General features: G+C 36.6%; 1 protein-coding gene across 1 annotated transcript in view; it reads left to right on the plus strand.

Moving 5' to 3' along the window:
- mfsd14ba (major facilitator superfamily domain containing 14Ba) overlaps window positions 1–24,020 on the plus strand; it is a 61,327-nt gene that overhangs the window by 23,060 nt on the left and 14,247 nt on the right. Inside the window, exons 3-6 of the mRNA XM_028804842.2 lie at window positions 8,492–8,554; window positions 14,144–14,271; window positions 19,043–19,157; window positions 22,774–22,992. Coding sequence (XP_028660675.1) covers window positions 8,492–8,554; window positions 14,144–14,271; window positions 19,043–19,157; window positions 22,774–22,992 — 525 coding nt within the window. The remainder of the gene's footprint in view (window positions 1–8,491; window positions 8,555–14,143; window positions 14,272–19,042; window positions 19,158–22,773; window positions 22,993–24,020) is intronic.

Consider the following 24,020-nt stretch of genomic DNA (forward strand, 5'->3'; position numbering starts at 1 on the left):
AACACAAACCTTGGACAAGATGCCAGTCCATCACAGTATTTACTTAAAGTGCTCCTATTTTTTAAAATAGTAAAGATTTAATAGGTTCATAGGATTAATATTATCATACTGTATGTAAAGTGTACAGTGATATTCTTCCTGGTATGTGCTGTTCAACATACAACACATTGACACTCTCTGGTGTTATGATCAGTGAGTATTACTGCCTTACCTTGAAATGTATGTTTTCTTTTTCTAAATTGTCTACCTTACTTCAAAGTTAAAATAATAAAAAAAAACTCCATATAATATTGCATTGTTTGGCTGTAGTGAGAATCAGGAAATAATTGTAGATGAAAGAAACAAATTCAAAGATGGAGTAGAGGTTACAATATAAAAAGCAGAAATAAAAACAAAAACTTGCAAATATTGACCAACACTCATTTTTTTTCTAAGGTTGAAATTTTAAACTTTAAATGACAAACACTTGAATTTTGAAAACATGAAGAAAAGTACAAGACAATTGCTATTTTATCATTTATAAATTCTCTGTTGAAACCCTATTATTAATAAACTGTTTTTGTTTTGTTGTAAAATCCCTACTTTGTAATTGTCATTTGCTACATAAAAAAATGTTTCACTTAATATTTAAATTTGATCACCTTTAAGGTGAAGGATGAATGTTACATGAAATTTGGGTGATAGGCATGTTCGGCAAAGTCCACTCACGACCTTGCTGAGTTTGATGAGCTGATAAAAAAAATTAAAATAGGTTTTGTCATCTTCACCTTCAGAAGCAATATTGGCTGTGGAACCTTACTGCTTGATCAGAATTTGTGTGTTGCCAATTCTTGGGCTTCTCTGTGGCTGGACACATTACTGGGTGATAGGGCTTACTTAGCATATCAGGTTGCAGAGAGGTAAACTTCAAATATTGTTTGTACATAAACGTCTTATATAACTATTCTGAGTGTTTAGCGTTTTTGTAGACAATAGACTTGGTGATTTTATGGGTACTGTCTACTAAGTCTAGAAGTCCTATCAAGAAAGTGCTCATTGTTTTAGGAATCTAGTTTGGACTAGGGGGCTCCGCCCCCTGCTCGCTTCGCTCGCCAACCCCTGCCGTTGGGACATGAGAAAGAGTCAGATGTATGAATTAGATATAGAATAGTGTGCAGCTTTGGATGATGCCCATAGAAATAACAAATAGAGTGTTTGTCATATATTAATGTTTTATTGGAATATTTCTTTGTATACAACATTAGTAGTAAAGATGGTGTCTTGTCCTTGAATGAGTCTTCCTTGGCATGGATTATTTATAATTTTAACTTTAACGTCAGATGAACGGCGAACACGTGAGAAGGCAACATAAAGTTGTCCATGTCCAAAAACGGGTTCAGAGAGGTAGATGCCAACCTTGTCCATGGTTTGTCCTTGTGATTTGTTGATGGTCATGGCAAATGCAGGTTTAATGGGGAACTGTCGGCGTTTCAATGTAAAAGGTAATTCTAGCTCAGAACTTGTAAGGTCAATTCTAGGAATGAGAACAGTATTGTTAGCATGTGATCCTGTAAGAACTGTTGCTTGAATAACATTGCGTGTCATGGTGTTGACGACTAACCGTGTGCCGTTGCATAAACCCTGTTTTGTGTTAAGGTTTCTTAATAGCATGATTATTGTTCCGTTTTTAAGGGCAAGGTCGTGTTGTGGTAATCCGGCAGGGTTAATAGTGTTCAAATATTCTAAGGGGAAATTTATATGTTCATTGTTGTCATCAGAGTCAACTTTGTCTGAGCTTAGAAAGATCTGTGTCTCTCCAGGAAGTAATGAAATGACTTGGTTATTAATGTGATTAACATTAATATTTTTTGGACATAATATAGTGCGTTGTGTTAACAGGGGTATTTGGTCTAATGTGATTGCTGTTCCAAATATCTCTTTTACTAAGTCGTCTGAGATAAAGGATTGTGGAATGGAAATAATATCTGGGTGAAGTCCATCTGTATTTGTGAGTGTACCATTTCCCAGTTGTATTAGCCAACTGTTATATTCTGGATCTGGACATCGCATGTTTTGTACCAACTGTATTGTTTTAAAGCAATGCCAATTGTCTGCGTATTTTAAGGTGGACTGAACAATAGCTGAGCGCATGGCATGTGGAACAATAGCTAAGCATTGTCTAAAATCTCCTCCTAATAAAAGAACTTTTCCTCCAAAGGGAATATTATTATTCATCAACGTTTGTAGAAGTTTATCAATGGTGTTGAGTAAGTGACTGGATGCCATTGTACATTCATCAATAATTATCAGTTTTGCAAGACGGATGTCTCGGGCATTGCTGCTGTGAATGTTCATAGTAGATACTGATGTCTCTGTGATTGGGACCGGTATTTTGAATATTGAGTGACATGTACGACCATTTATTAACAGATTTGCTGCCACTCCGGTTGTAGCAGATGCGATAATTATCTGTTGTCTTGCAGCAAAGAAATGTATAAGTGTTTCATAAAGGTATGTTTTTCCGCTTCCTCCAGGGCCGTCAAGAAAGAAGCATTTGGGTATAGGGCTGTTGTCCTCCGTGGCATGAATAATTTGTTGAAAAGCATCAGATTGTAATTCATTTAAAGAGGAAAGCATAGTTTGTGCAATTCGTTCTTCTTGTTGTAGATCAATAGGTGTGTAATTTATATCCGGTAAGGAATCTGGAACATTTGGTAAATGGAAGTTTTCCAATGTATACCCAAGGAGCATAAGAGCCAATCGAATGTCGTGTAGTGCATAGGCTTCACAGTCGATGCAGGAATCATTAGTATCATGAAGTTTGTGGCAAATATCTTCAATCATTCCCATTTTGTTTGTATTCCAGAGGGTCAAAGGATCTGATGGTGATGAGAAGGCACAGATATAAGCAAATAGTTGTCGAACTTGACATGGCATTGAATAGGATATTGCATCGTGTAGAGTTTTTTGCCAAATTGTATCATCTAATAAATATCCTTTGTCATTTATCGCCTGTTGGAATGTCTGACAGAGTTTGATGGTGTAGCCATCTTGTACAGTTCTAATGTCGTGAAATGATGTAGCTCCGGTTTCATGTTGAAGAAGTAATCGAAGGTAAAACCTTTCAGGTTCTTTAATACTGACTGTGTACATTCGTCCTATGACATTATCACCGTGGTGATGTCGTTTTCTCCAGAAATTGCCATTGTCAATCCAAACATAGTGAACAGGTATTTCCCAATATTTCCAACGGTGAGCGTTGGGATCGTTTTGATTGAGTTTAAACCACGCAGTTAGTTTAGTATCTTTTGTGGCTGCTCTCTTTGCTGCTTGTGCCTCATGACCTGCATGAAAACAGACAGTTTGTTCGTTCTCCAAATGAACTGGTAAGCGACATATTGTGTGGCTCTGATGGGGCATAGGAAAGCAAAATATTCTCCAAATGGCCTCCGGAGCACTGACGTACCGTGAATCAACATACATTCGAGTTTCATCGTGATCATTTGTTTCAGATATGGAGACATTAGCACAATCGTGTCCTTTGTATACGTATTTGAATAGATATTTAACGCTTTTTACTGTAGCGCAGATCTCCACATTTATATGGCAGTTGTAGCGTAAACATAAATAAGGATTGTATGGAACGACCCAGCTGTTGTCAATTGAATGACCTGGACGAATTTGTAATTGAGTTGTCTTTCGTCTTCTATATTTAGGGTATCCATTTATATTACCAAGTGTAACGTCTTGGAAGTCTTTGGGGAAGCCTTTTGAACATTTGCCATTAAGCATACATGGACTGTTTGGATTTGTAGGGCCACATGGTGAATGAATCATATTCTTTATAACAATTTGAAAAAGGCGTGGAGAGGTGTCACGGTCTGGAATTTCAGCTTTGACTATTTTATCGATGTCAGATTCAGTGCGTATTTTGGAATCCTCATCAAGTATTAGTAATATATGGGCGTGTGGTAAACCTCTCTTCTGAAACTCGATAACGTGGATAATGGCTGTGACAGTTCCAAATAGAGATTTTTGTTTGATATCTTGTAGGAGGTTATTCAGTTTAAGTTTAAAGACTCTTGCAACCAAATCAGGACGATGTTCGACTCTCTGCCACGGCTTAAGATTATTTGTAATTTCTGTCCATTTAGGATTGCAGGTCATAGTGATAAACAGATCTGGTTTTCCAAATTTTCTTACGATAGCCATGGCATCTTGGTAATGTTGTTGCATATTGCGTGGGCTGCCTTGAAAGGATGATGGTAGAATAACAGGTTTTCCAGCCGGGTGCTCCATGACGTCAGCATCCCGATTAATGTAGTCCAGCAGCGATTTGTATTTATCGGCTCTAAGTGAAGGCTGGTTGTTTTTTATCCACTGCAGATCATTTGATTCCGCTCTAACATAAACGTCAACGATGTATTGTTGTGTTAGCTTTCCTGCATTGAGTAATGGATTAAAGTCGTCCCTTACTGAGAGTCTGTAGGAGAAATATTCTTTCATGGATACACGTGATCGTCTCTGTGCCTGCTGTTTTTTAATTCTTGAAATTGTAGCACTCCATCCTTCCTGTCCAGTCGGAAATAATATGGGGTATGTTAAAGTATCAAGAAGCGGAAAGCAAATGTCTATGCGTTTGAATGTAGGTGTGTTGTTTTTATCAGGACGTAAATGTAGAACAATATCTCTGTGAAATGGAGGCTCACCATCTTTACTTTGAAAGACAATTGCCACTTCATTAACGACGGGCAGATTGTATCGTCTTGGATCTTGTTCTTTGTCCTTTATCAAGACCAAAGCAATTGTAGTTGCTGCTATACCTTCTGCATTTGCTTTTGTATTTGCCTCCTTTTCAACTTCATGTAGCATTTTTATAGATTTAGCTAATGGGTGATCGTTTATGACATGAGTGACGTTTCTCATTATAAGCTCTGTGCATTGTTTGTTTTCAGGAAGGTTCATGCGTTGATAGATCGCCTCATCCGGATCTAGGATGTAGATTTGTGCATATTTGCGTTGTTGATTTGTTTCAGGGTGCACTGTTCCAATGCGATGCAATATTTGTCCACATATGCGAAAGCAGTATGGGCCATTGCCTTTTGGTGGCCTGATATTTACTCCGGTAGATGCAAAAGCAAATGAACTATTGTAGGATCTAATGCAGTTCATAAAGTTTTTACTTTCAGGCACATCGTTAGTTAGAAGCTTCTTTAGATATTCAGGATATGAATGTAAAGGAGGCAGTGCAATCTGACCTTTTTGACAACAACGTGTAAATTCATTATTTGTATTGCCAGTTGTTTCTTCTGTGAAGTTAAGTGAATGATAATGATTGCAAATGACATTCATTAATCCCAATGAATTTTCCTCAATAGTGGATTCCTTATTGAAGGCGTTTTCAGCCAATTGTCGTAAGCGTTTAACAGGTGCGTGGCGTTGATGACCCCGACGGGCATGTTTTGCTTTTTGCGGTTGCTTGCCTTTTTGTTGCATGTCCATTATTTGTGACGCGCTATTTTTTTCTTTTTTTTATTCGCCTCGGCTTTGCGCAAAGTCCGTTTCAGTCTACGCCGTGCATTGTTTGTATCGAGCCTTGTCCGTTTTTGTGTGTCGGTCATTTGAGCTTTGCGCTTTTCGCGTCTTGCTTTTTTTTTTTCTGTCAGTTCATTTGCGCGTCGTTCACGTCTCCGTTCATTTATTCTGTCTCTTCGCTCACTTTTTTGTATGTCTGACACGCGAGCTCTTTCGGTTTGTAATCGTGCTTCTTTCGATGCAGCATTTTGACCCGCGCGCTGAATGCGTCTACGTTCATTGTGTCTGTCCATTTGGGCACGTCTCTGTAACGGTGTCACTTGCGCTTTCCTTTTTTCGATCCTTGACATTTTCTCTCCCGGTGTTTCAGAAGCGCGTTTTATGCGCCGTCGTCTATTTTCTTGTTTCTTTCGTGTACGTGTGTTTGTTCCCGTTATCCTTTCCGAATCGTTTTGTACCCGTGAGCGTGTATTCATCACTTGTTTCTTTCTCAGCATGCGAAATATGGATAAGTAATAAGGATAATTGCACTCACTGTTAATATGGAGCCTTTTCTGCAGTTGAATGGTTAATAGTGCTTTATTGAAAGGACATACACCTATGCTGACACCTATGCCGACACCTATGCTGCCTAGTGTGAAGGTGCTGACGTTCACTTTCGAATATGTGGCTTTGGGTGTCACATCTTATGGATGTGTGGGGGGGATTGTTGTTGCGCGAGCGTTTTGTTTCTTTTTGTGTTCCTGTGTCTTGTTTGAATCCCTCTCTTTGTGTGTGTCCCGTCCCTTGCTTGTAGGGTCTGTGGGGTGGTTTTGTGTTCTTTTTTTTGGTCTTCCATGGGCTTGTTGAATCCCCCTCTTGGTGTGTGTCCCGTCCCGTCCCGTCCCGTGCCTGTAGGGTGGCGGGGGTATGGTCGTGCCTTGCTATTGTGCGCTCGTCTGTTCTTTTTTTTTTGGTGTGTTTAGTTTCGTGTGCAATGTGTTTCGTGCTTTCCCCTCGTTTGAGTACTCTTTAATGTTTTTTTTCCTTATTTTGGTGCTTGTTGAGCCTCATTTTTGTGACTCCTTTCTGTATGTGCTCACTCCTGTTTTCTGTGCTCTTGTCGGACTCTTTTTGCGCCTGCGTCTCTCGCGGACCCTCATCCGCCTCTCTCCCCCTCTTTTGTCCGCCTTTCTCGGGTCTGGACTCTTTTTGCGCCTGCGTCTCTCGCGGACCCTCATCCGCCTCTCTCGACCTCTTTTGTCCGCCATTCTCGGGTCCTCAGCCGACTCTCGCGGACTGTTTGTTGCGCCGGCGCAGTACGTCTTTTTGCAGCTACGGCCCATGGCCGGATGTGCCTGCGTCCATCATCCGGTTTACCATTCTCGGTTAGTAATATGGATAGTTCTGCACCACTTCCATGTCTTCGCCCTAAATGATGACTGGTCTCGGAGGCTTCTTGTCATGCCAGAAGTCCACCACCAGCTCTTTTGTCTTGCTGATGTTGAGTTACAGGTTGTTGTCCCTGCACCACAAGACCAAGTCCTCCATGACTTTCCTGTCCTCTGACTCATCTCCATTGTTAATGCAGCATATGATGGATGAGTCATCTGAAAATTTCTGCAGATGCGCAAGCGCAAGTATTGTGCTGGAAGTCTCTGTTGTATAGAGGGTGAACAGGAAGGGAGACTGGACAGTTCGCTGAGGTGCTCCAGTTTTACACACCACCATTTCTGACACACAGTCCCTCAGCTTCACAAACTGCTGTGTGTTGGTTAGGAAGTCCATGATCCAGGAGACTGTGGGATCATCAAGATTCAAAGCCTTGAGGTTTTTCATCAGTCAGTGTGCTGGTTTTGTCCAAGTGGGAGTAGGCTCTATGGAGCATGTAAATGAGTGCGTCATCCACACCTGTATTTGCTTGATAGTCAAACTGCAGAGGATCCAGATGTTCTGAAACCAAGGGTCGTAGCTGTTCTAGGTCCAGCCTCTCAAAGACACACACAAGATATTATTAAGCGTGTTCACTTATAGCACCTTGGAAATTCCCGGATATAGCTGGCAATAGATACTGGTAGCAGCCAACTGTGATGTGAGCCAGGCTTCCTGTTTGTGGATTACTTTCATTTTTCCAGATATTTTTATTTAACAGTCTTTCAGGAAAAAATTTATATGTTTTGCAAATTCTCAAGTCATCCAGTCATAAACTCACATATGGATTATGCAACAAAGTAACAATAGATTTTTTTTGTCAATGGACATTTTTGATATTGAGTGCTTGTCCAGCATTGTTTGTTCCCCATAGTCTCCTATTCTGTCACAGATGTTGTTAGTTTTGTTCTCATTGAAAGCACGAGATTATTTTTTTTTATTTGGCCATCACTAAAAACCACATGACATAAATAACATATATAAAAAACTTTTGGGTGGCATGTTCTTTTAAATCTATACTGTAGAATATATCCGCCCTGAAGGCTTTTATTTTGTACTGTTTTTCTTTTTGCCTCTGTATCAGCCAGTGTTTGTGAGGCTACTAAAACTGGTAAACAGTAAATATTTTTTGAAATGTCACCTAAAGATGTGCTTAGTTCTTCAAAGGTATTATTAGGCCTGAAGTGGCCTCCATAACCCAAGCTTACTGACTTTGAAGTGGCAGCCTTGTGTAAGCAGGGTTTTGGTAGAGCCAGCCACACAATATACTACATTACATGAAGCATACTGAATATACACCTGCACTGGGAAGAAAAACAACATAAAGTAAAAACAACATAAAGTGAAGGGTTTTGGTTGTTTACCTTACTGTATATGAGTCATCTATTTGTGGCACCTGAGTCACAAATAGATGATGAGGTGGTAACAGATCAAGTCTAAACACTTAATTCTATTACATGAGATGTGAAAAGTAATTTTCAAAATTAATGTTGAATTCTGTTTTTAGGAAGCAGATTTTTGTGTTTATTTACTGTTAATTTGCAAATATATGAACTTTACATTGCAGGTCCTGCATGAAACCTTCCCTCAACATACATTTTTAATGAATGGGTTAATTCAAGGCGTAAAGGTAAGCAAGATTATTGGTTATGCTTTCATATTTGTCTTACTGCAAAACATTTAATTAAGCCTGCAATTTAGAACTCTAAATATTTGTCAACTTTACTTTATGAACTGAAGTCAACATATAGCTGGAGTTATGTGTTTATTAGCTTCACATTTTATTCCCTTCCCTTGTATGAAACAAACCACATTTTTTGTAGTTAATGTTTGTTATTAGTATGATAATTGCTTGGAATTTCTGACATGATGGGGTGGGCATACCATTTCATTTAAAAGACATTGAAATGCTGTTTCTTTCATGAGGGATTGGCCATACTTACCATTCTAAAGAATTTTCCAGTACTTACGTTACATAAAGTTCAACTTAATTGTTTTAAGTTTAGTATATTTGTAAATAGTAGTTACTATGTCTGAAAATAGTTTTGGAAAAAACAAGACACATATTTACTGCATGTACTTCAGTCTTATTCACTAATAATCACTGTTTATTATCTTATTCACTAATAATCACTGTTTATTATCTTAGTTTGAACAGCAACGTTCTCAGCATCAGACCTATAAAATGTGTTTGATCGTATTGTACAAATCATTTGCTTTCCTCGAGATTAAATTTAATGTCCTGTTTATTTATTTTAGAAGACATACTCTCATTTTATGTGTGCAAGAAACTTAGACAATGACATATGACAGTGTATGGCTAGTTTAGTCACTTTCCACATAGTTTGTTTTCAAAGGTTAGTTATTTGAAACAGAGTTAGTAGATTGGACATATTCTGAAACAAGTGAGCCAAAGAGGAAATTGGTAAATCTGTTACCATTAGGCACAGATAGTAGGTTTCTGCTTCATAGAAGCCATTCTCCATCCATTAAGGAAGTGATGTATTGAGGTTGGCAGTGCAACAATGAAACAGGGTATGTTTGGGTTTATCTGGTGAAAACTGAACTCTGAAAATGGAAAAAAAAGCAATATATCATATCTTTAGGTTCTTGCTACTTTATATTTGGTTCTCAGTAATAGTACTGTTTATGTCTGCAGCATGACTTCATGATCTTTATGCATAAAATAAATACATGATAGGCATAATTTTTGATCTTTGGTACTCACCATCTTATTTTCATGTATACAATGTTGATGCTCATGGACTTTTTATGATTGTCAGCCCTTTTACATATATGAAAGTCCAGGGACCTCATGTATAATGCCAGGCGTAGAATTCAGACTAAAACATGGCATGCGGACAAAACTGGAAATGTGTATACGCAAAGTTCCATGCACTTTACCTTTATTAATCCCAATCAACATGAATTTTAATGCACATGCACATTCCTAGAGCCCAACCCGACTTCTCCCTGAATTTCACTTATTTGATTATGCAAATCTATATAACTAGTCCCTTCCATTCAGTGTTTTGTTAAAAGACAATGGCAAAAGCACATGGAAAAAATAATTTCAGCAAATATGAAGTGGAGGCAAGGAAAAATTTACTATTTGTTGGCTTAAGCATTGGTATAAGCAACAAAAGGAAAGTGATGGAGTGTTACAGCGTGGCAGAGACCTCAAAAGTTCAAGTTCAGAAAGTCACACAGTGCCTGAAATAAAAAAGAAGTGGTCAGATATCAAAGTCAACATGAAAAGGCATGTTTATTCTGTTTCAGACGATATTACAAAAGCTGACTCCTGTGCTAGGGAGTGACTCCAGGTGGTGGTGATGGTGCTGCTGTTCCCAGCACATCTTTGGGAGCTGGCTGCAAAAACACCCCTGCCTCAGAAACCCCTGGGCGACCATCTGGCTGTGTGCTGACAGACATTGTTCTAGAGTCACAAAATTCAGTAAGGGATGCTGTAAGAGATGTGGCCAACTAAGGAATATTGGTTATGGTGTGGTTAAAAAATAAATGCCACAACTGATTACCTGTTTTTACATTCTGCTAATTACATTCAAACAAAGTTGTAATGCTGTCCGATTTGGCTGATCATTTGGTGGGTCAGGGTCAGGTTCATCATAACGAATCTTTTCAGTACAGGCAAGCCATGATTGTGTGCCATATTATGCAGCACGCTACATGCTTGCACCAAGTTACATACTTTCTGTGGACTATAGAGCAGGACATTAATAGAGTGGAAATGCCCAAATTCATTCTCTGAAGTCGCCTTCATAGTATAGTGCCGGCGCTACAACAGATACGTTCTCTGCTCTTTACATGGCTCTTTGAAGTGACTCGATATCTTTAAAAGGACTGCTTGCCCTTTGCTACACTAGTTGGAAAAAGCACCTGCGACTGTGTAGAATTACCATTTTTATAGTATCTCCTGCTATAGATGATGTAAGGCCAGTCTATTCTTTTGATGATTCATCCCTGGCTGATGCAACTTGTCCAGTGCTATTGCAATAGCAATGTGCGTGCAGCTGACCGCTCCGATTACATTTTGGAAACTGATGTTGCTGCAAATTGTACTTTGATGTTTCCCAGTTCAACCACAGAGTAAGGAACTCTTACGTATATGGATGACAAGTGGATAATACTATCCCATGCTGCTGGCATGGTGCGACTCAGTGATGATTGTGAAATACCTGATCAAGTCAGCAAGTTTACTTTGAAAAGCTCATTTGGCTACAAACCCAAGAATGGACAGAACTTGCAAAGCAGGTAGAGCAGAATTCCTCAAAGTCTGCCTTTGTAAAGTCAGCCCCATTTCAGCACACATCTCCATTATGATAGCTACTGTAAATCTAAATCAACTCAGAAGCCAGTCATCATCATCTATAAAGGTGAGGTCTCTTCTAATTCTTCCATTTGCACTGTCTTCTAAAAACATCAAAATAGCTATGTTATTTGGAATAGTTTAGCCATTCCATGCACCATTTTATTGTGTTAGAATTATTACAATCATTTGCCTTAATTTTGCAAATGATATGCAGTTAATTTTGGTGTATTTGATAAAGCTCATATCATGGATGCTAATATGAAAAGAAGGGAAATGACATCGAAACATTTACACTGCTTTGATGCTGAGTGCTGCCCATTTGCAAAACCAAGCAGAAAAGTGTGTATGCACAAATGAAAATGTGCATGGCTTTATGCCAAGTTTAGTTTTTATATATCTCGAAGTGAACGTGGAAACAGGCATACGCAACGTTTTTGAACGTATGCACCATTTATACATTAGACCCTAGATCCTAGCAAATTCCCTTGATAGTTATACCACCATATTTTTAAGGTTTCATATGTAAAATGTCATTGCCTTTGTGAACAGCTTTTGTTTTTCCCATTTTGAAAGGTTTAGGAGAAAGACAGTTGATTGTAAGTAAAAATGCATTACTGAAAGATAACATTGCATGAAATAATAATACTAATAATAAATCAGCTCTTTAAGCAGCCCATGTGTCATGTATTCAAGGGATTGTGTAACAATACTGTAGTTCACTAGGGCTTGGAAATAGAACTTTTCTAACTTAATCATTAAATCCAACTCTGGCCTCCCTCTCTCTCTCTCCCACTTTCAAAATTTTTCTGTGAATCTATATATAGTTGCTTCCTATAAAGAATCCTCGCTCAAACATTCTAGTGGAAAGGGAGACTTTACCAATTTCTCAAAATGCACATTCAATCCTGAGTCAAATCCCTACATTTTTTTCACTGCCCAGTTTGGAATCAATCCACCTTTCAATGTAAGTCAATATGTGTCATGATGTGAAAGGTCACAGTGGTCTTGTGTGGAAGTGATCAAGTGACAGAGTCTCCTTGGAGCTTCCATATAATGTTGGACTTTGGTATATAGTTTATTGAATTGCTTCTTTTCCAGTTAATAAGTCAACAATTGCTGGGAGAACATTCTAAGATGAAGTTTGTCCATCTTGCATTCTTAACGTTTGCTCATATTGTGATGCATTTATATTAGAATTTAATATAGTGTGCCACAAATACGTTGACTGGAATGGTCTTGTAAATGGTGCTGAAATGGAAATATACCCTTCCTACTAACAAGTGGAAATAAAAGATCTTGCCAAGTGGTTACCACATTCCATTCACTTTCCACACCTCAATAAACCACACTCGATATGCTACATATATTATTGAGCTGAGTCTCTGCACATGGAGTAACTCTGCTGAATGAGGTGAAATCTTTGGTAGGATTTATTGCTAGGACTTTATGTAACTAAATAATAAAACTCTGTCTCATTGGGACAGAGTAGAGGAGATTGAGAAAGTACAGGGAAGTTTTAGGCTTCAGATAAGCTCACAACTAAGAATTGGAAATATTTTATCAGTAAGTTATTATAAGAGCTATTTACTAACACTGTTTCATATCCTTTAACTTAAAAGAAACATGGTTTTCATGTGTACCACTGAACATAAAATGGCCAGAGTCTGTTGTGTTTTTTTAGTTCATGACTAAAATGCCCAATTCTATGCGGTTGTGTTCAGAACAGCAACACCACTGCATATGAATAATGACAACCTTAGCTACACATCTCTGGACCAGATAAGTACATGAAAGTTATTTTCATGCAGAAACAACATCCAGTGCCTACTGTGTATACAGTGAGACAAAATGATAAACAGTCATGGTTAATGATTATGAATACTATAAAAGCATTATAGTTTATTATAAATGAGGTAAAACACCAGCCTGGCCACTGATATTGGATTACTTATCTCCTTGCCGAGACAGACTGTCCCATGTCAAATTCAGTATTTAAAGTGGTCGGCTACTAGGGATATTTCAAACCAATTAAGCTACAATGGTTTTATTAAGAGCAAAATACATGCAATAATGCATCCAAACAAAATAAAAAAAAACTACTTTTTTATGATTATGTAAAATAGTGCAATTTGATTGTCTGACATGTGACACCTATGGCAGGGCAAGAAACCAACCATTAATAATTGCAACAGATGCACACCTGTAAGGTTATAAATGTGGCCTTAGAGTCTGTAAAGGGACTTTGCAAAAACAACTTAATGAATGCATGTGAATTGTCTAAATCACTTTATTGTTTTGGGAAACAATTTGGGAAAATCAGTCTAGACACAAATGAACATCAAAAAGGAAAGAAGTGTTCCCTGGGAGTTTTGTAAAAGGGCACTTGGAGCTAATTGTTCCTTTTTGTCACCTTCTGTGCCATTCCTTTTAAGTGGGATGCGTTGGAGTTTTGCATTCAGGAAGACACCTAATAATTAACTAGAACTAAAGTACTAGGCTTCCTAGTGCATTTTGTGTCTTATCAGTTTTTTTTGGCAGTGGTTTTATATATTCACTGTATGAAAATAAATAAAGCATGTAACACTGTAAATCACATTTGCTAATTCCGATCTTCTGATCTATAAGATCAAAATGTGGTTTCTCTGAATGAAGGCAAAGACCTTTTTATTAGTCTGAAAGTCTTACTTGCTATCTTAAAAAGAGGAATTTTGTTTCCGAAAAAACAAAATGTGTTAATAGAAAGGATAATGTCATATTCCGCAATTATTAAATTATGTAATATTTACCTTAGTGATATTCATATTCCAACAATTACAGTCAGTGCTTTACATTTCGATAAGGTTTTGTGTCTGTGTGTACTTAAGGTGTACCTTGTATTCTCTTTTGCAGGGTTTTCTATCATTTATGAGTGCCCCTCTGATTGGTGCCCTTTCCGATGTGTGGGGAAGAAAGTCATTCCTTCTTGTTACTGTGTTCTTTACCTGTGTCCCAATTCCACTAATGAGGATAAGTCCCTGGTAAGAGGCATGGCCTACAGCCCAGTTCTTTCAGTTTAATAACAAGGCAGTAAAATGCATGATTGTTGAATTAAGTGTTTTTCATGTTCAATAACTCTCTAATTCCTCCTGCATGAGGATCAGCATACTTACATAACTCAAGAAAACTGAGTGCTTTCACAATGCTGAGGTGCCTAAAATATCCATAAAAGTTAAAAGTAGTCCTAAACATGTGAAATGTCTGTACCTGAGTTGAGTTAGAATGTTTTACTTTACTGTTTATAACATAATCATGTGGCAATGCATGGAAATATGAAAAGGTTATTTAAGAAATGTTTGCATATTCAAGTATAGTCTGTATCCAAGTGAGGTTTGTTATGTTGTATGTTTTCCATAGTTCCTCTTAATCCCTCTTAGATTTTTCTTGCATTTGAATAAAAAGGTGTGGATGAAGTTGTTTTGCTGTAGTAGATTCATAATAATTTTCTGCTGTTAAGACAACTTCTGTTTTCTGTGATTTGCAATAAAATATTAATTAAGCAAATAGCTAAAATGGCAACTCAGGCCAAACATACAACCACAGTTTAAAATTCTTTGTGAAGATTAACAGTGGTACATTGACTGATTTCAGATTAGTTAATAAGTAATTTATGAAAACAATTCTGAAATTTGCAGTATAATATATTTTTATTTGTCTCTTAGCAAAATTAATAAGAAGTTGGAAAATGTAAAGAGAGTATGGCATTTGAATCAAGAAGCTTCATAGATGTACAAATACAAATAATTCTTTATCAGAAACACTAAGCTCCTTTGTTTTCCTTCACTATAGGCCATTAACGTTTGCAAATAAATTCACAAAATTGTGACATAGAGTATTTAAGATGATATGTCACTTTAACCTGTTAATTAGGAAAAAACTCTTCATGCTCATCCTCTTTAATAAAATCCCAGTGTGCGTCCATGTGTGTGTGTCTTCTGGTGAAGTGCTCATGCGTGGGGCACAGTGCGATGATTCAAAGGCCACCTGACGCGTCACACAAGACAGAGAGGGCGGGACCTATAAAATATCGCGCGGCCGATCCAATCGGATTTTGGTAAATGAGGTAAGACCTAAAACATAATGCACGAAAAATCCAATCGGGTACTGAGACGTGGAGACCAGCTTCCCCAAAGAGGTGGGATTAGTGTTTGTTGCTGTGCAAATGTTCACTCTGAGGATGTCAGATTTGCGATTAACAAACTTGGCCCGGTAAAGTGTTTTCCTAAATATACAAATTTTCATGATGTTACAATAGGATGACTTTTAAAAGTAGATTTATTTTCGCTCACATAAAATCCGTTGCTGGGGAGACGCCATACATACAATAATCAGCTGCACGCCAGCACATATTAAAATACTTGCTGGAGAGATGTATTACTGTGAGAGAAAATTAAAGGCACACAATACAGTAACGCATATTACAGCCACATACAAGCCAGTATTACTGTAACAGAAAATAGACGGTCCTTTGCTATTTAATATAGACTGTTCCTACTAATGTTTATGCACTACTATTCTAGCGCCCGTTATTGTAATGGGCTTAATGTCTAGTACATGAAATAAAACGTTCTGATCTATTGTCTATTGTTTATATGAAAAATGTGCTGTAAATCCAATGAAAGACATTATACTGTTTTATAGGCTTTTAGACAGTTCATTTGAAGTTCAATGTAAAGGTATTTTCTGTGAGCTTTACTTTTTGCTCTTCCTGTGTACTTAATTTAAAATAGTTAGAAGGATGTAATCATGGAAGACTTTATTAACAAAATTCTAGACCGAAATATTGGCAAATGAGAACAGTTTTTAGAATTTTAACACTTGTGAATAATTTTCACTCTGAGACATTTTATACTTGAGCTCAGATTTTTAAACTTAAGTTTTTCTGGCTTTTTTTGTTTTCCCTTTTCATTTACGTTTTGTTCATGTTTTAAATTCTGTTTTGATTGTCAGGTATTTGTGAAAGGTACATGCATTTCTTATGTGATTATTTGAAGTTTTACATTCTTAATCATATTTCTAGACTTTGAGGCGCCCTGTTATTTTCAAAGTTGTTAATAGCTGCTTTTTCATGTTTTTTTCTCATCTCCAAACTGTTCCAGGGGCCTCATGTATAAATGGTGCGTACGCACAGAAATGTTGCGTACGAACCTTTCCACGCTCAAATCGCGATGTATAAAACCTAAACTTGGCGTAAAGCCACGCACATTTCCACGGTAACTCATACCTTGGCGTACGCAATTTCTCCGCTCGGTTTTGCAGACTGGCGGCACCCAGCGTCAAAGTAGTGCTACTGTTCCTGTGTGGTTACTCTTTCTTAGATCCACATCCACGGCGGCGGCTTTATCAAATACACTGAAATTAACCGCATATCGTTCATAAATTTAATGCATCTGATTGTAATTAACCTGTAACAATATAATGGTCCACAGAATGGTCAAACTACTGTTCCTGTGTGCTCATACTTTCTTTCTTAGCTCCACATTCCTGACGCGGCTTTATAAATACACTGAAATTAACTGCATATTGTTTATTAGTGTAATGCATCTGATTGTAATTAACCTGCTGCAATATAATGGGCCAGGGAATAGCCATAGTATTCCAAATACCATAACTGCTTTAGCGTTGTTACGCTCACTGCATCTTGTTCTTCTTTTTGCTGTTCCCGTTAAGGGTTGCCACTGCGGATCATCTTTTTCCATATTACTCTCACTGCACCACTCGGAGTATTTATATCACTGTATCTGAGTGTGAATCACAGCAGCAGATGATAGGAAAGAGAATTATCGCCATACAGTTTCAAGTACACAGTACCTCAGCCACGGCAAAAAGCGTCAAAGCCTTTCCTGTATGGACCTCGCGTTTCAGAAACAGTTTCATCCCAAGAACTATAAACACACTCAATCAGTCCATCAAGTGCTCCTTGTAGAACTGTTTGTACTTATAAGTACAATCACCTCACTGTAAACTTGCACTACAGTTATAATATTGCACAACCTGCGCTACTTTATAAAGCGCGTATGATGACAATATCATTGTTAAGATGAAATGCAGCAAAATATGTTGCTTATAGTATACAGATAAAAGTTTAACTTCATTTAAATAATCTGTATTGTTAATAATTAAACATGTGAGGACACTGTGCCGCAGCGTATAGCTAGTTCAAGGATAGCTCCTGCCTTGCGCTGTATTCTTGCTGGTGCTGACGCGACACTGGAAGGATAGATGAATAGAATAATTAAACATGTACTACGAAGATATTTCAATGCTCCTTAAAAGTTTTGAAGAATCGGCGTTCTAAGCTTACAAATGGCTTAACGTCTATTACAGAGCTGATTGTGTGGCAATTGGAGAAAGAAAAGTATGGACAGGAATTGGAGGTTAGTACGTTTGAAAGAGACAGTACTTTTGTAATAAATTATTTCATCGAAGGTCGCACATGGTGCAGCAAGCCTCTTGCGTGAGATATGAACAAACACTGCGCCACCGTGTTCCCATGTTTAATAACATGCTTTCATTCCTATCATCATGAAAATGATATCACGTATACATCTCAGTATTTTAATTATTCAGAGAGCTGTAATATCTCGAATGTAATGCATTCTGTGTCCTGTCGGAGAAAGAGAAAGAACGGAAGCACGTAGTGATTCACACACATAGAGCACATAGAAGATCAAACACAGAACAAAGCATTTAACATGCTACTTGAGAAACTAGTAAAATAAACGATTTTAAGATGAAGTTTATGATGTTCTACTTTAATGGCAAAATAAACTACGTGATTAAAGTGGAAATTTCGAGATTAAAGTTGACATTTCATGCTTTTTTCCCACTGTGTGCCTATGTTTTTTGTTTGTACCCTAATACACTTTCATATGACACTCAGACGGTGGGCTACAACTTGCCTTTTCATGGCGACTTTGATATGTGATTTCTTTTTTATTTCGGGCACTGTGCGACTTTGTGAATTTGATCTTTCGAGTTTTTCCGACACTCTGTCACTCGATCAACTTTCTTTTGTTGATTATACCACTGTTTAAACCAACAAATAGTACGTTTTTCCTTTGCCTTTACTTGGTATTCCCTGAAATTCTTATATTTTCCCCTGTGCTTTTCCCATTGTCTTTTCACAGAAGGCTATTTATATTGATTTGCATATTCAAAGAGGCGTAATTCTGGGAGGACTTGGGGCAGGACAGAAGGTGCGCGCACGTGCGTTACTTTTTACGCTGATCGGGATTTATGTAGTGAAAGAACGTGAAAGTATGCGTGCGCACAGATTCCTGCATCTGGATTTTTCTGTGCGTACACACAATCCCGCTTTTGTGCTTACGCCATGTTATAGTGTGAGTTCTACGCACGGCGTTATACATGAGGCCCCAGATCTTTAGAAAAAAACATCTTAAGAACTTCTACAACTTAAACCTTTTAAAGTCCAAGTGATTAAGGTCTTTGTACTAGAAAAGCTGAAATTGTTGAGTAATTGAACTAGTTGTCTGAATGTTTCAATATTGTGATGTGTATCTGTAAATATTTGTTTTACTCAATCTTATTATGAGGTAATATTTTGTTTTTTTACTAAAATGATAGGACATATTATTTGGATTTTTCTCTTTCATTGTAGTAATTGTCTAATATTTTAACAGTTGCAAGTTTTGAATATTTTGCTTAACATGAGTTAATTTTTACATTTCCTTTAAAACTGATTTTCTTCTTTCTTTCTCAAGTAACCATCATTTTTTTTTTTTTTTGCAGGTGGTACTTTGCGATGATTTCTTTTTCAGGAGTCTTTTCTGTCACTTTTTCTGTTATATTTGCATATGTAGCAGATGTAACCCAGGAGCATGAGAGGAGTACAGCATATGGGCTGGTAAGAATTGTGTAATACTACAAAAGTAACAACAACATTTATTTATATAGCACATTTTCATACAAATAATGTAGCTTAAAGTGCTTTACATGATGAAGAAAGAGAAAATAGTCAAAAGAAATAAGAATTAAAATAAGGGAACACTAATTAACACAGAATAAAAGTAAGGTCTGATGGCCAGGGAGGACAGAAAAAAACAAAAAAAAAAAACTCCAAACGACTGGAGAAAAAAAAAATCTGCAGGGGTTCCAGGCCACGAGACCACCCAGCCCCCTCTAGGCATTCTACCTAACATAAATGACCTCAGTCAGTCCTCATTGTATTCAGGGTTCTCATGGAAGAACTTGATGATGACGGTTATGTGGACTTCTGGCCTTTAATCCATTAATGTAGGGACATCACGTTGCTTTGATTAGTTGGTGGTGGCGCAAATCGCCACCACAGAAAACCAGAACAAGAATAGAAGAGAAAGTAGGGGTTAGTACGGATTTTGGAGCCACCATGAATAATAATGTTAATTAATTGAATATACAGAGCATCAGGATTAAACTAAGATGAAGCTATGAGAAAGCCATGTTAAAGTAATGTGTTTTAAAGTACTCCACTGTATTAGCCTGGTGAATTTCTATCAGTAAGCTATTCCAGATTTTAGGTGCATAACAGCAGAAGGCCGCCTCACCACTTCTTTTAAGATCTAAGGTTACGATTTGGAGTGTAAGGTGTAAGACATTCTGAAATATAAGCTGCAGTGAGATTATTTAAGGCTTTGTAAACCATAAGCAGTATTTTAAAGTCAATTCTAAATGACACAGGTAGCCAACGTAGTAACATCAAAATTGGAGAGATGTGCTCGGATTTTCTTTTCCTAGTTAAGATCCTAGCAGCTGCATTCTGCACAAGTTGCAATCGATTGATGTCTTTTTTTGGGTGGTCCTGAGAGGAGTGCGTTACAGTCATCTAATCATCTGGAAATAAAAGCGTGAACTAATTTCTCAGCATCTTGCAATGTTATAAGAGGTCTAACTTTTGCTATATTTCTTAAGTGAGAAAATGCTGACCTAGTGATCTGATTAATATGTGATTTCAAATTCAGGTCAGAGTCAATAGTTACCCCTAAATTCTTTACCTCCGTCTTGACTTTTAATCCTAATGCATCAAGTTTATTTCTAATAACCTCATTATATCCATTATTGCCAATCACTAAAATTTCTGTTTTCTCATTATTTAGTTTGAGAAAATTACTACTCATCCATTCAGAAACACAAGTTTCACATTAAACACATTAAGGAATGCTGACATTGGCCAGAAGCAGTATTGTAAAAAGACGTAAACTAAAATTGTATATTTAGTTGATACTAAACAGCAGCATAATGCAAATTAAAACTCCAAATGACATATAATTTCTTGATTCAAATTTTATGTAAAATATTGTAAACACCAAAAACTGATACAAGTCCAAGATAGTGAAATTAACCACAGAAGACTATGAGAGGTAAATCACCATTACTTGTACAGCTGTTGTAGTCAGCATGCTTCTTTATCAAATGTGTTAATAACTTTCATAGTTAGTTCATTCTTATGCTCAAAAATCTTAGTTTGGTAAACACTCATTATGCATAGTCCAGATGAACATAACATCTAACGTGCTCTTTTCGTTAATTGACTTTTCCACTCTGCAGGTTGTTACTTGTAATGTTAGAGTAATAAGAATGACTTGAATATAAGAAAAAAGATCAGCGTAGTTCGGCAAGTCTATAGATTGACATTTACATTTAGAAAATTGTAGACATTTCGTATTGTTTGCTTATAATAACTTGATAAAAAGCATAGTGTCTGGGATTCTGGTATTGGCTCAGCTAATAAAGTGTTCATTTTATTTTTCATTTGAATAGTGCCTCTTGAATGTCAAGTGTTATAACATTGAAAATTTTGCAAAGAAGGATTAAAAATAGGAAAGGACTTAACAACAAAGTAGTTAAAGTGAGCAATGCAGCTGGTATACAAATACGCAGAATTTGAAATGTTTTCATAACAAAAGTTAAAGGCAATATAATTAATAGTTTTGCTATAGTAATTCTAGTTCAAATCCATCAGCAAAAAAAAAAAAATGCCAATGAATTTGTTGTAGTTGTAAGTGTATGTTCTCATACCTTAATCTATTAAATAAATATTTACTAAATTGATATCTTTATTAAAACAGTTTTCATAGAACTTGCACTTTTATAAATGAGATAGACACTAAGTAAAATAAGCAAAATCAGATTTATGTGATTTAGGGAGAAAATTTTAAATACATAATATATACCCAAAGCCGTAAAAGCAAATATGACTCTGATCCAGAGTTTGTAAAACTTGGTGAAAAACTAGGAATTGTGATTGATTCTTCTTGATGTTTAAAAAATTCTGCAGCATCTCAGTGTTAGACAAAAATCATCACAGACCTGGAAAAGAAAACCCTGGAGAGTGTTAAATATTATTTATTTTAATCAGTGTTATAATGGGTTAAAAAATACATTCATTTTTAGCATGATTATTTTCAGCTTTATTTAATTATATCTGTATGTATGTGTTGTGTGTGTATGTTGATGTTGTCTGTGTTTTCTCAGTAATCTGTTTATTTTATTATGTAAAATGTCAAGTTGTGTGAAATGGAGTATCCTTCCTTGCAAACATAATTCCAGGTTTGCTTACAGCTACACTTTTACAGATATTTGCAGTTGTACAGTATAAACACAGTCCACCTAAGTACCTTTCTCAAGGTTGAATCTCTTGTGGTTTCCAGTGCAGGTGCTTAGTTCCACATTGACTGTTTACAAAATTATTTGAATTGGACCAGCATATTTGTCAGGCATGTATGCTTTGGAAAGGCTATACTGCCTAGTGGAAAAGGTGTTTGATTTTAAAAAGTCAGGTTGCTGGCATAGTACATTGGAGAATTACTTTCTGACTAACACAACAATCTGCTTTTGATTTAACTTAAAAAAACTCATGCAAATGATTCAACTGTAGTTCTGCCAATATAAAAAATATATATATATAAACTCTATATGAAATATTTTATTGTAGGCCAGAACTTATCCCAGTGCCAAGGTACAGTTCATCACAGGTCATATTCACTCTCTTGTACACATTCACAGTCACTTAAACCAGTCGAGTTGATGATTTTCTAACAACTTATGGTTTGGGATATGGAACAAATCTAAATTACCAGAGGACATTTGCATAGACAAAGGTTGAATGTGCAAACTGTACACAGCAAATGTCTGAGAAAGCATGAATCTAGAGTGAACCACTCAATATTTTAGCAAACTCAATATTATAGGGCATCACAGAGCCCATTTGGTAGCACCTGTCTCCAGTCCTTGTCCACATGCATACCCATACACATACTCACTGTCTGCATGTGTTTTTTTTCCCCATATACCTAAGACATGTTGGATGGCGATTCTAAAATGATCCTGAATAAGTTAGTGTGTGTGAGTGGGTCTTTTCGATGTACTAGTGCTCTGTCTGGCACTGTTACCTGCATTTTGCACACTCTGCCTCTGTCTATAACTCACTGAAATAATTGTGTGCTTTTAACTCACTGAAATAATTGTGTTCTTTTAACTTTCAGGTTTCTGCCACGTTTGCTGCTAGTTTAGTTACAAGTCCTGCAATTGGTGCTTATTTATCTACCAATTACGGAGATAACTTGGTGGTGCTGGTTGCAACAATTATTGCACTTGCAGACATTTGCTTTATTCTCTTGGCTGTGCCAGAATCTTTGCCTGAGAAGATGCGCCCTACTTCATGGGGAGCACCTATATCATGGGAACAAGCAGATCCTTTTGGTGTATGTATACAACTTTGTTTTAAATTTATACATGGACGTATTCTTGATGTTCAGTTTGTGTTGTAATATACATTTGATGAATTTGGAATAGTTTCTAATTTAAAAAAAAAAAAAAGCTTAACTAAAGTAGTGTCATCATCTATAGATTGTCATGTCATTTCACATGAAGTAAAAACAATTAAATTAAAGGTGTCAATAAATTAAATGTTAATTGTACAGAAGTCTCTTTCGGATGTATCAAAATTGTTTTAGAAAAGTTATTAAAAGGCTATACAGGAGAGACTATAATTATTCAACGTGAAATGCAGATTGCGTCTGATTCTTACAAAGAGGAGACTGAATACATATTTTATGTATTATTACATTATTTGCAACTTTATGTTCCAGCCATATCGGCCTTAGAAAGCACGATTATATAAATGTCTGAGTAACATTTTTGCAAACCTCATATATACTCGATGACTGCTCTTTTTTTTTTTTTCCTACCATTTCATTAATTCAGGATCAATTGCTGCAGTTAATTGAGCTCTTTATTTAATTAGAGATTTGCTCTTGGTCTGAGATGGACCAGTGTTGTGTTTTTCTTCCCAATGAAATATAGACCTTTAAAGTTATATGCAGACCATTTTTCCATTTTATATTCAATGTATTCAATCGTAGTCTGTTAAAAATAGCAGACAAAATGCAAAAACATGTGGAACATACATGTTTTTCCAGTGAAGATTTGCCAATTCTATGTTTTTAGCAAATATATGTACTTATCAATTTATCTTAAAAATAAATCTGAAATAAATACAAAGCACCATAATTAGTTTCAAGAGAGATGCTCTGTTGCCTGATAAAGGATACACTCAATACTGCTATATTATTTAAGAAGTAAATAATAAAACTAGCACTTATGATATTTCACAGTAAAGGCTAACACTAAAACTACAAATTAAGCTATGCTAAAATGTAGTTTACATAAATGCAGGAATTTTTCTTTATTAAGAAGCTAGTAAGCAGTGGTAGTTTCCATAGGTATCTGC

Source organism: Erpetoichthys calabaricus, chromosome 7 (genome assembly GCF_900747795.2).
Source record: "Erpetoichthys calabaricus chromosome 7, fErpCal1.3, whole genome shotgun sequence".
Taxonomy (NCBI): Eukaryota; Metazoa; Chordata; class Cladistia; order Polypteriformes; family Polypteridae; genus Erpetoichthys; species Erpetoichthys calabaricus.